Raw genomic sequence first — 13,529 nt, 5'->3', positions numbered from 1 at the left:
CACACAACACATTAAGTCTGACATATGAATCAGTTTGATGCAACTTTGATAGGTTTTAGTATATCATGTTGGTAAGATGATGATTATGATTGGTATAACTAAATACTGACTCCATTCACAGCCTAATGAAAGTCAAGGCAATATCTGAGCTCAGTCAACTGAGCTGGTTGGTATAGAGTTACTGCTCTAGACCTGTACCCAGAAGGCGTTCAGTTTGATTCCTGGCTGGAACACCGATTGTCCTCATGGAGTTGTTTACAGTGTTCCTGAGTCTCTCCAGGAAATAGCTCCAGCTCCAACTGCATCTTCCACATCCTTTACAATTCGTCATGCATCAATCATCCTACCATTCTAGGCTATATCATTTAGATATTGACACTGGATAAAAAAAAAAAAAAAATAAAAAAAAAAAAGAAAGAAAGAAAGAAAGAAAAAAGAGCACCCAAGTCAGAAACACAGGTGTCAGCTTTGGGGCGCCTGCTGTGATTTTGTGTCACACATCCTGTAAATTGTCAACTTGTTCAGCTTATGCAGTGTCCTTCACACAACCCCACAGGAGAAAGTAAGGCTCTGTTACATAGGGACATCTTGTGGGCCTATCAGCCGACATGGAAAGTTGGCATATAGCATATTACACACCTTACAAGAGACACTGGAATGACAAATAGTGCTACACTGCTGTTATATGCACATGTGTTGTGTTGTACTGCTGAATACAACAAAACTTGACACACTTCGCCATTCAGTGTTGCTATCCCTCATGTTCTATTTTGTACAGGTCGAACCCCAGAGTTCTTTCTCGAACACTGTATAATTTTCAATTAAAAATTCAAGATATTATTTATAAGCCTTGGAATCTCTAGTGACTGACTGTTGCTTGAATTACATGATTTCAAATTTTATAAAACGGAAATGATAAAAAAAAGAAGCTGAAGAATTGGAACTACAGGGCACTGTGAGCTTTGGTCCTCTGCTGGAGCAGAGCTTCTGTCTTTCCTAACCTTTGGTACTAGACAGAGTGCCAAGCCATGACAGATTTGGGAAAACAGACCTTGGTACCTACCGGACAGAAGGCTGAGTGGACCCCATAGGGCAAATATTTCCTGTGCTAAGAGCAAGGCCCAGTTCAGTAGCCTAGTGAATACACTGAATGAGCTATTTGGCTGTATATAAATAACTAACTAAACATAAGTTAATAGTAACTACACAGAACAAAATTTTTCTTGAGAATCTAACAGTCACTCAATTCATTAATAAATTCCCTGCCTTTTATGGAACATGAGGATTCATTACTATAATAACAAGGGCTGCCACTTGCTCCTATCCTGTGCCAGATGAATCCAATCTACACCCTCCAATACTATTCCTTTAAAATCAATTTTTATATTATCCTCCCACATATGCCTAGATCTTCCAAGTGGTCCTCATTCCTTCAGGGATTCCTGCCAGAACTCTCAGAATTTCTCTTCTCTGTCATGTGTGCTACATGTCCAACCAATTCCACTCTCCTTGATTTGATCACCCTATTAATATTTGGAAGGAGTACAAATTTTGAAGCTTTCCACTATGTAATATTCTGTCTTAGGTCCAAATATTTCCCTCTGCACCAATTTCTCAATCCCCCTCAGACTATGCTTTTCCCTTGACATGACAGATCAAATTTCATACCCATACAAAACAACAGGGAGAATTATAGTTTCATATCTTTCATGATTTTTGACATCAGGTGTGAGACAAAATATTCCAAACTGAATGGTAGCAACTATTTAAATTTAATCTGCTCTCAAGTTTTTCATGAATGCTATCTTGAATTGTTAGTGTCATTCCCAAATGTCTGTAACATGTAACTAGATGTTCAATATCACACTCTATCAAACAATCATTTCCTTCACCTGACGATGCAACCTGGCATACAGGATCACCATAAAACTGATCAGGTCTGTCCAAGAACTTGATACCATATCTAATGTTTCTCTATATTGTGGCATATAGACTAGTCGCTAAGCAGTGACTGTAAACAGTGGCAGTTCCTAGGTAACCCCTGCAACAATCAAAGAGCTGTGTTTTCTGTGGTCTGCATTGCAACCATTGCTACACAACAGAGTGATAAACATGTCTTTAAAAGAATAGAAAAACTGTGTTTTCTGTTCTCCTACACACGACAATATCTTGCCCAGCTATGAAACATAATGACAATTCCGTTTACAAAGATTGTTTAATGTAGGTTTCAAGCCACTTTGCCCCCTGGACATTGTCTGTGATGATAAAATGAAACATATGACAGTGGAATGGTGAATGTATTTGACAGAGATAAGCAGCAGCTACATGGTGATATGGTGATCTAACTATGTCATCAGGGCAGCGGCTCCTTGCCCATAAAACCGTACTGTGAATACGGGCCCAGGGATATGATCCGCCCCTCCTCGCCATTCCCCATTGGGCCCTTCTTTTGGACAGGTTTCGTGGATCCCTGGCAGCAAAGGGCAAATCGCAGCTCTGAGGCCATCTCCAAGCAGAGTGAGGACTGAAACAGGGGTACAGCACCCATCATGTTCCACATAGTGCTGTAAGTATACTAAAGCTGTGGAGAGAAGTCCCATGCATGGTGGGGATGATAGCTCCTGAGGCTTCTTCCTGTATTCCCCTCCAGGCACCCCAAAATGCTTGTTGCTCGCAAAGGTTATCAAAAGACTGGCTGGATGTAAAGACAGCAACAGAGGGAAATACAGTGGACACGTGGAAGGGGTCAATTTGTGGAACTTCTTTCTTTGACCTCAGCATAATTAAATGTACACAGGGGCGAAAACGTTTTATAATAAAAGTTGCAGACCTTAACCAGGCCTATGTTTTGAGCTACATCCCCTGTTTTTGTACAATAAGCCAATTTTGAACAAAAAAATTACAAAGTTTTGTTAGAGTTCCAAAAAAATTTTTTTTTGTGACCTGCTGAATGCTTGGCAGTGTTGAACCTTTGGGTTCTGCTACGAGACAGTTAATTAGTAAGCTGGATGCTAGGGAGGTACATTGTGTGGAAGAGAGGTGGATACAACTGGACCAGGATCATTTCCAGTGGTGCGATTTGTTGTTAACACTGTGGAATTTTCAGATTCTGCTACCAGAAGGAGTTAATTAGTAAGACAGATCTCAGAAAAACGGGTTGTGATGGATGTCGGATGGAATTGGTAGGTTTATGGTACTGAGCTCTAGAGTGCTTGCAAATAGTTAGGAATCACTGAGGAGAGAAAGGCGTCATACCTTTGCTTTCTGCTAATAGTGAGTTCTCCCTTTGTCACTGAAAGCAACAATCAGTAATTATCGAGTAACCTATCAATGTACATGCTGATGTGCAATTCTGAAGCGACTCAATGCAATGTTTATGAGTGATGATGTGCTACAATTGGCGGTACTCACCTCCTGATGTCATCCATTGGTCCACAGTGGGGGATTGCAACAGAGACAAGGCGCCAACTGAACACACTACGTAACACATTATTGTCCAGAAGTTTTCAGCAGTGACCCATTGCATTGGTGCTGCTGAACAACCACCCTGTTTTGTTCCGGGAACGAGTCCAGCTGCAAGAAAGAACCCCAGTGACAGAGGAAAGCTGGGGTGCTTTCCTTTTTCACCCAGGTTACTTTAAAGCGCCTGCCTTTCATTTTTAAATGGGGCACAGCCCTTCATAAGGGTGGTTTGTTCTGTCTGACTGAATCTCCTGCCTTGTGTTATAACAATTTGTGAAAGAAGACAAAATAATGATTCAGCTACTGTGTTTCTGAACATTATCCATCATCCCATTTTTATTTGGAAACACACTATGTTTCAGAGACTGTATTCTGTCTCATCTTCAGGTGGAACCTACTCAGTTGGGCCCAATCAATAGAGCTAGTCCCTACCTATGGACACCAGCACCAACATGAGATAGGATATGTAAACCAAGTACAGCATAAACCATCTGTGAGAGTTAAAATAAACATTAAAATCATTAAAAACCTCCATAAACATTAGGCCTAGCACCCGTGTTCATGCACTATTTCATGGCTATTGTTGTTAAAATCAAAGTACTATCAAAACCGTCACTAAAGGGGAAATTTCTCTGTACGGTACCAACATAAAAACACAATTTCCACACAAGTGATATATACTGGATGGAGTTGTAGTTATCTGACTTCAGTTGCGATAACGTGAGTCTAGATGGGCAAGACACCCAAATTGGGCTGACTGATCGGATGATCTACCAGACATGTTGGCGGATTCTTTGCAGATTGAACCAGACACCACATACAGGAAATACAAGGAATCCGCCCACATGTCTGTGCTGGACCATCCGATCAGCCAACCCAGCTTGCACATCTCTCCCATCTGAACTCCCATTATCACACCAGAAGCCAGAAAACTATAACTCCATACAGTGTAGATTATGTGGGAAAATTGTTTTTTTATTAACGACAATATTCCTGAAATAGTATGGACATAAGTGCTAGGCCTCATGTATGTGGAGGTTTTTAATGAGTTTAATGCTTTTCTTAACTCTCGCAGATGGTTTATGCTGTGCTTGATTTATATATCAAATCTCATGTTGGTGCTCGTATCCATAGATAGGGACTAGATCTATTGTTTGGGCCAAACTGAGTAGGTTCCACTGAAGATGGCGACAGAATCCAGTCTCTGAAATGTTGACTGTGTTTTCAAATAAAAACAAAGTGATGGATAATGTCCAGAAACATAATAACTGTATTACTATACCATTGCCACAAACTTTTAGACTTTACTTACAAAATAATAAACTATTTACAGAATATTTGTTTGTATGCTTTCTTATTCATTGAATAATTATTTGTCAACTGCACAGGTTAATAGGAAATGATATGAGGTGGAGACAGCCGGTTCTAAAATATTTGATCTAGTAGGGAAAACTGTAACAAAGCATGAATCAAGATGGCTGACCTCTTAACCAACAAAAAGTTTTAAATTTCAGTACTCTTCAAGGCAGCCTTCTATACGTTTAAAGGAAAGTGGTATCCATTTGTACTGTCTACTTCAGTGTAAAAAATCTCTGAATATTTCCCATGCAGCATTATATGGATGGTCCTTTTAATGGAAGCACAGTATCCATTGTAAGACATGAACCAGGTTTTGAAATGTTCTTTAGGATAAACCTTAGACTTCACAGATTAAATTTCAAGTAACAGGCTGTTCAAGAACTTTGTGTTAAATCACATAAAGTTTTAAACACAAGACAATTAAAATGTCAGTATGCAATATGGCACAGAACTGACATAATTAAGACAGTGTCCAACATATTTGTTGTTCCTTCATTTGGTTACTGTACAATGGTGTAGAAGTTTCTGAGTTTGTGTAATGTTGAACGAGAGATGCTAAGATGGTTGTACAGAATGTGAGAGGACTGTTAGATATTTTAAGGTATGATCACAGCATCAATTTAACGTTCTGCAGAAGGGATGAACATACAGTATACTCTTGATTATCTGTGATAATGACAAGGAAAAGAAGCAAAAATAACTGGCAAACATGGATAATTCAAGTTTTGGGTGTGATTTCTGATCATACAAATTCAGAAATGTGTGGATAAAATGTGTTCCAAACATAAGATGTGCAATTAATTTTTCTCTACAAACTTTGTTTGAAACATTTTTCACTTTGACAAATATTTGGCAAGTTATGTTCAAGATATATGCAGAAAAGCATGTTTACCTTTATGGAAAGTGTCAATTAAAACTGTGAGATCAAAATGAAAACAGAAATGGTTTAACAATTCTTCATAAAATCCTGAAATATCAGATCTCATAAAAATTTATTCAGTAGTTCTCAAGCTGTTTCATATGTACAAGTGGACACATGTCTGGAAACAATGAGTAAACTTAATAGGCGCTCCACAGGGTTGCGAACTATGCTAAGAAGGTGCATGAATAGCCAGCCATTCACAGAAAACTGGGAGTATACTGTACTTGGAAAAGTGCATATTTATGCCCCTACACAGGGCTATATGTGGTATGCCCTCACCAGATTTGTTCACATTCAATGGCAAGAGTGAACACCACATCAGTGACATCAGCGGAAATGCATATTTGAAAGGGATACAAACTGGAAAAAGTTGGACTCTAAACAGAATTCAATCTTGAAAACTTTATGAAGTATTTAGAGGGCTGAAATTTACAAAAAAGTATTGAAGAATATTTTGGATGCGCTCATATCAACCATATGATTCATGTGAACTTCTGGATCAGTAATAATCAAACTTGAATAATTAACAGAAAATCATAATGAGAGGAAATGAAACTGGGAAGAAAGCATTTATGACACATACTAAGAGAAACTTTGGTAGCAGAAGAGGCTGCAAGAGGCATCTCCTAAACTGGATTTAAACTGGTTGGGCGGATCTTTTCCAAGTTACGTTATCATTATGGTCAGTTCAACCTTTATCATTCAATAACTGGGATTTAAATCCATCACTACGGGCGCTATCACGTTAATAGTATTTGTACTGAAAAGAGATGTGATGCGTGGCAATCTGGGCCATATGCATGTGGCACAACAGTGCACCACACACAGCCTGACAGGATGTCATACAGCAAATTCTACAAGCTGGAGTTTATCGAAGGGTTGACGCACTGAGGGGCTCATTAATAATGGGTCTGCTGGGGTTTGCTGAACTGCGATTCAGAGTTCATATTTATGAACAGCGATATTTTTAGTCTATTTAACGCTTATACTGGGTAAAAGATGATAAATTTACAGAAGATGCCTTGAGACATGCTTCTATATTGAAACTGTTCATTAAATTTTGAGTGGTGTCTAGTTACCACCAACAGATACGATGAAAAGTGTGCGTGAATGGTTTGAACACTCCTTCAGCTGGCCCGGTTGCAAGTGACTTCGCCCCTCAGCCCACTGTCCCCCACACAGGAGAGTCAGCGCCGCGTAGTGAGAGAGCGTGAAATTACCGCTAGGTGTCTTGCAGTATGTTCCTCACCCTCTCTTCCATGGCCACCTTGCGAGACTTCCACACAAACTCGCAGACTGCGATGACACATGCCACACCCATGCCCCCCATCAGGACCACGAACACACCACCGACATTGGCCAAGCCCAGCTCATTTGCAGCGCTTGAGCTCTTGGATGTGTCATCCTGGAACATAAACAAACAGCATGTTGGTAGTACTGCAGGGTAGCACAACATGACACTTGGTGGTTGTGGTTGTGTGACAGTACTCACTCTGCAGGCACCACCACCACGCTTTTCCTTCCACCATCGCGTCTTGAGGATGTGCAGCTTGCCTTCCTCTTGAAGCTTGAGTACTGCCCCACTGATGGCGGTACGATATGGCGAATCTGAAACAAGAGGCGACTGCAGGACAGGTCTGTAACATGCAGACTGTGTAAGAGGTGATGTAACAACAGGAAAGTTTAGAAGGCGTGAGATGGCGCTTCATTTTCTCTGAAATATCATGCAAACAAGACATTTCTCAATGGCGCAAATCACCCATTCATCAAAAAGAGTTCCCAGCCCCACATGAAGCTGAACAGTTGCCATAAGTAACAAGAACTTTCTCTCCTTCCAATTTTCAAACAACGCACCTTTCTCAAAATTGCATCCTACTTAATAACTTGAAATCCCATACTGTAACAGAAACCACCATTGGTTTAAAAATATTTGAAACAAGAGTTATAGAAACACCATTAGAAATACAGTGTTACAAACTCACAGCAATCATGGTGCTGCTGCTAGCTTGAGGTTATAGGATCAGACAGAAAGTCAGCATTTGTAATTCAAATGACATGTTTAGATGACTGTCAATTAATGGTTATGATATGTACAAAAGAGAAGCAGAAATTAATTTTCATTTAGTAAAAATATTGCAAATGGTGTGGATGCCTATATTGCTTATGTTGGTGCATCTGTACTCACTGGGAGGCATTGCTATGCCATATCCCTTTGAGTCCAGCAGCCCTCCGACCTGTGTCAGCTCACAGTTCCGCTCAATCACATACTCAATGGAGGTCGATTCCATGAGGAAGGCATAGTTGCCCTTGCCCTTCACGACGCGTTCCACGCCCTCCATGTTAGAGCTTGTGAACACGCTGGGTCGAGCAGACTCCATGAAGCTCCACATGCGCTGGTATGTTGAGAAATTAGAGTCCTGCAAGACACATAACAACATTTCCAGCTGATTCATTTTTAAGCAGAAAACTAGCTGAAAACATATTTCATAAGCTACAGTGAATCCTTGCTAATCTGGAGTAACTGGCGGGTGGGAAGGTCATCTGGATTAGTGAAGCAAAAGGTAGCCCTAAAAAAGTATAACATAAATAAATGGAAAATTGAATAATATAAGTGTCGCTGATGACAATAAAGAAAAAATATCGCTGCAGAACCTTTATTTATGAAGAGACAATACATTTACCAATTATCAATAGAACCTCCGTCGAGTGTAACAATATATATTCTTGTCACCATTTTCTTACATTTGCCTTACATGTTTCGGCTCATAAAGAGCCATCATCAGAGGCAACCACAACAAAAACATGGAAACACTTGCACTGCTCAACAATCACAATATACAGNACGCGTCGGACACAACCGACCACAAGCCCACACAACCTCGTGCTGACGCCTCCCCCATTGGGACTATCCACTAAGAGGAACCTGAATATTTTACTTGGACGGTTTTAACTTTAATTTTAACATTAACGACCCGCTTTGTGGGTGATATTTTAAATGCAAATGGGATACCCGCACTCGGGGTACTGGATGTTGTTGTGTTTTACGCTCCGATACGTGTAACATCTTCCACAAAAAACTGTATATTGTGATTGTTGAGCAGTGCAAGTGTTTCCATGTTTTTGTTGTGGTTGCCTCTGATGATGGCTCTTTATGAGCCGAAACATGTAAGGCAAATGTAAGAAAATGGTGACAAGAATATATATTGTTACACTCGACGGAGGTTCTATTGATAATTGGTGATTGATAGTGTAACGGACCAAAATGAAACAATTCAAAATAGACAATACATTTATTTATTGATAGAAGACCCAGAAGTTGCACTTGTTTTTGAATGTAATGATGCAGGTTTGAAGAAACTGTCAAGTTTTGTCTGAACAGACAGGTGACTCACCTGCCTTCCTAAATGCCATGCCAGTTGTACTCAGCTGTGAACAGCATTTTTCATTTTTCACATTTCTATCTGGATTAACTGTAAACATTTTAGTGAGGGTTTACTGCACTTAAAATTGCTCTTTCCTTCAATCTGGACAGAAACATGACCTAAGTTGTAATACTGTGTGAGATCAATTCCTGATATGCTGCTCAGCAGCAGCTTGCACTCACCCTGAAGAAGGCTGCTGTGGAGCCACCCTTGAGTGCCCCATACTTGATCTTAGTCTGCTTGGCCAGGTCCTCAGCACTTTCTATTGGTGAGTCCATTCTCTCAACGGTGAGGAAGGCTGCCAGGTTGGCGGTGTAGGAGGAGATCATGATGAGGGTGAAGAACCACCACATGCCGGCCACCATGCGAGTGGACACCGCCCTGCAACCGTCACCCCGTGGGAATGTTCTCAGGTGGACCTAACTTAGGAAGTGTTTTACCCCAACAGACAAATCACATTACTCTGCATACTGTGCATTTTGCAAATGGGGATACAGATCTAGAGCACCCCACTGGATGTCAAGCATCAAGCTCTGGTACCCAGTGGAGAGGAGGCAAAGTGAGGCAGCTCTCCAGCCTGTAAATAGTAACTGTATTACTGGCTGATCTACATTGCCTGCTACACATATAGGAATCCTGTAACTCACGTGGCAGCTGCATTTGCAAGCGTGGCGTGTACTGTTACAATTTTGATTTCATGCTTCCTTTTATTTTCTTTGTAAAACATATAATTCAATTAACATTAATAGCATTCTTGTGCCACTGCGAGTTGGCTCAAGCAGTACCGCTTCTGACTTGCTTTTGGAAGGTGCCTGGTTCAGACATCAACTGTCCTGACAGAGATTTTCCATGGTTTTCCTCAATCCCACCAGGTAAATGTTGGGATAACACATCCTTACCATCTGATGTTACTGCTACTGACAGCATCATTAAATAAATAAACCATAAATAACAACATTCTCATCCTTAGGCTTTTGCAACCCTTGTCTGATATGTAACATCAGTTTAAGGGGCCCTGAAGATGGAAAATGCAAAGTATGCCAAAATTCATTTGAACAGCTTCAATATGTTTTATGCTTTTTTTGACATGAAAACAATTCAGAAGGCGGGGGCTATGCTCCTCTTAGCCACATATCTGAAACGTTTGGGACTGCTGGGTTTCTGGACTATGTTCACCACCCGGAATTTTAAGGAACACAACATTTCGGAAACTGGATCTCTTTCCATCTTCAAGTGTGGGAGGGGGGAAGACATCTACTCTATTGGGTTGGTAAGAAACAGCTAACCTCAATCATTGGACGAAGGACAAAGTCCAAAAACCCAGTAATCCAAAGTGTTATATACCTTTGCCAGAACCCTTTAGAATCTACTTGTATCCAAATGTTCTCACACTGAAAGTGAGATGTACTACAGTGCACAGAAACCTGTACCATTTGTCAGGGTGTGCAAACGATTTCATGCAGCGATCAAGCGCAACTGCGCTTTCTGTGCAGCATCCCGCACCAACTGACAGTTCTGATGTCAGCACAGTAATCCTTAATATAAAAAGCTGTACTGTGCCTTTGCATAGGAGGCATTTTGTTACTGTATGAGTGTGATGTTCCCATGGCCCGGTGAACTTTAACATATTCACTGCCATGCCCCCATACTGGGATTTAACCTGCTGGGCTAGAAAATCTTCCACAAGAATTTCGATCTTTGATAACTACATTCAAACGGAAGAAGTGAAAAACAATTAATCATCTTGTCCTTGCATTTTCAAAGCTGAAGTTTTGGAATAAGATACACCACATATTTATGGTTCTCTATTTCAGCAAACATCCCACTTTCTCTCTTTGGGATTAATATCTTTGGAGAACTAGAAGCTTTTATATAGAGATCATAGAGGGTAATGAGAGGGTAAAGCATTGATACGATGAAACAGGGAAGTAGGCTACTATCCAGTAGGAAGTGACCATGCAGTTAGTGAAAAAATGAGATGAAAAATTTTTCCAGTGTAAAGGTAAAGTTGTCGCTGTGCTTAACTAATTAAGCACTACACCATGAAGGTGTATGGGGGGAGTTGATGTATAGAGCCACATTTCTTGACCTCAGCATCAGTTGGAGGTGACTGGTCAGTTTCACGCCTCAGCCATCTACCCCCTGAGGAAAGAGCCCCTGGTACCCACTGGATAGGAGGCTGAGTGGGCCACAGAGCCGGTCTGGACAACATGGAGAAGAGAAAATTCTTGACCTTACCAAAACTTGAAGTCAGACCCCTGAGTCATCCAGCCCATAGCCAGTCGCTATACCGACTGTGCTATCCTGGCTCCCCTTTTTTCCCAATGTACATTTTGCTATTTTCAAGCTCTGGTGAAACTTCCCTTTCAGTCAAGTGATGTCTGCAGAAGAAAGTGACATTTATAGACCAAATGGCAACAGCCTGTAACTTGATGCGATTGGTAGTGACCCATGGTAAACCTAAGCCTGTCAGGTGATGGGAATGGCAATGAATCTGTTAAGATTATGGTCTCATGGGATGTGACACCATGTAGTTTGGTAAAGAGGTAACAATATTTTGGGGGAAACTGCTGCCTCAATCTGCCACTTGAAGACAGAGCTAGCAGGTTTGTTGAAACACTGGCAATTTATCAACCCAGCTACACTGCATCACATTCCACAAGATCATCTTCATGTTCTGTTGTCATCATCACCTCACCTAGATGCAAAAACACTGACCGTTCATTTGTAGGAACATTCTACAACATGAAACACAACTGAAAGAATAGTGTGCCAGTCACATGGACTTTGTTCTCCTTGCTCACTTGGGGGCAATGTCACTGCCCTGCTGCATGAGAGATCCGATAGTAAACCACAGTGAGTTCAGAAGGCTGAACTGGTTCTCCAGAACATCTGGCTCATCATTGCAGGGGTGCGGGTTGTCCCATTCGTAGGGGCTGAACCTGCAGATAGATATGCACACTTACTTTGGCAGGAAGTCACAGCCCTGCTGCATAAGGGAGCCGATGGCAAACCACATGCAGTTCAGGAGGGTGAACTGGTTCTCCAGGTGGCCTGGGTTCGGGTTGCACGGGTGTGGGTTCTGCCATTCGTACGGCGTGAACCTGCAACCCAGATACCCAGGGCATTATAAGCATGCAACTAAAATTTAGGAAGAACTGCACTGCTGTCTTAAGGACAGGATTTATTAAACAAGCTTTAGTGATCGTGAAGATGGGCACAAGAAATTTTTTGAACAGCTGATAAATATAACAGTTCCAGGAAATATTTGAGAAATATGAGTTAACAATTATCACCATTCTCTTATAACAGCAGGTGGAGATTTTGAGTTTTCCCTCAAAATGCTGTAAGGAGATTAATTTCGCCCCAGTGGTAAGCATAAATTCCTTTCTCCTTACAATGTGAAGTGGGGATTTAATTTTTTTCATAATATAAAATGAAGATTTTGAGTTTTTGCTTACAATGTTAAGTGGAGATCCCATTTCCCCATAGTGGAAAACTGGAGTTTTTGAGTTTCCCCATAAAATACGAAGTGGAGACTTAATTTTGCCCATAATAGAAAACAGAGATTTTGAATTTCCCCTTAGAATGTTAAGTGGAGATTACATTTCTCCTAACAATGGTTAGTGACCTCTGTGTTTACCTGGCCAGTATGAAGAGCAGGACAGACACGCCCAGGTAGGCTGTGGCCATGTAGATCCAGACATCCAGCGACAATGGTGACAGGAATGAGAACAGGTTTGGAGGCTGCTTTATGGGCTTGCGATACAAGATGCTTATCCCTGCACACAGAGCACCACTGTCAGGCATCGCCACTGACTGGCACAGTATGTGTAACCACAGTTACCGCAACACATACTCACCCAGATTCATGAAGGGCATTGTGAAATCCACAGCTTGCTCACGGTCATATGTGATGGTCAGGTCTGCAATGGCAATGTCTGCTTTCTGCAACAGAGAGCGCTACAGTTGTTACCGGATTATACAATGAAATGTACAAGCAAAGTCTAAGTGCTTCTGGTGATGGTGGGTTACAGTATGTTGGATGCTGTCCATCATGCCAAGTTTCCTCAAAGACAATGTTTGCAAAAATGGATCTGTTTCAGTCATCAAGTGTATGGAAGGAGAGGTTCATACTTTGGTGTGCCCCTAAGAAAGAGCTTTCTTGATCATTGGACAATCGGAATAGGATCCCTTCCCCATTTTTATTTCAAGATGGAAAAGAATCTGGTTTGTGAAACACGTTAGAACAAACCATGTTAGAGGGATAATGACCAGAGTACCGGTAATGTTAAGTGTAAGCAGATATTTGACAGTGAGAGGTTATTACAACATCCACCATACATTCTCTTAGGAACAATTCC

The 13,529-nt window shown here is 41.1% G+C and overlaps 1 protein-coding gene across 1 annotated transcript in view; it reads right to left on the bottom strand.

Annotated features, from left to right (window-relative positions):
* LOC111866144 overlaps positions 1–13,529 on the bottom strand; it is a 44,883-nt gene that overhangs the window by 21,093 nt on the left and 10,261 nt on the right. Inside the window, 8 exon segments of the mRNA XM_033752129.1 lie at positions 2,357–2,526; positions 6,992–7,148; positions 7,236–7,351; positions 7,929–8,160; positions 9,348–9,546; positions 11,970–12,335; positions 12,809–12,947; positions 13,029–13,113. Coding sequence (XP_033608020.1) covers positions 2,357–2,526; positions 6,992–7,148; positions 7,236–7,351; positions 7,929–8,160; positions 9,348–9,546; positions 11,970–12,335; positions 12,809–12,947; positions 13,029–13,113 — 1,464 coding nt within the window.

The sequence above is a fragment of the Cryptotermes secundus genome, unplaced genomic scaffold (assembly GCF_002891405.2).
Source record: "Cryptotermes secundus unplaced genomic scaffold, Csec_1.0 scaffold318, whole genome shotgun sequence".
Lineage (NCBI taxonomy): Eukaryota > Metazoa > Arthropoda > Insecta > Blattodea > Kalotermitidae > Cryptotermes > Cryptotermes secundus.
Note: the sequence above shows the minus strand (reverse complement) of the source record. Positions and strands in the feature narration are given on the sequence as shown.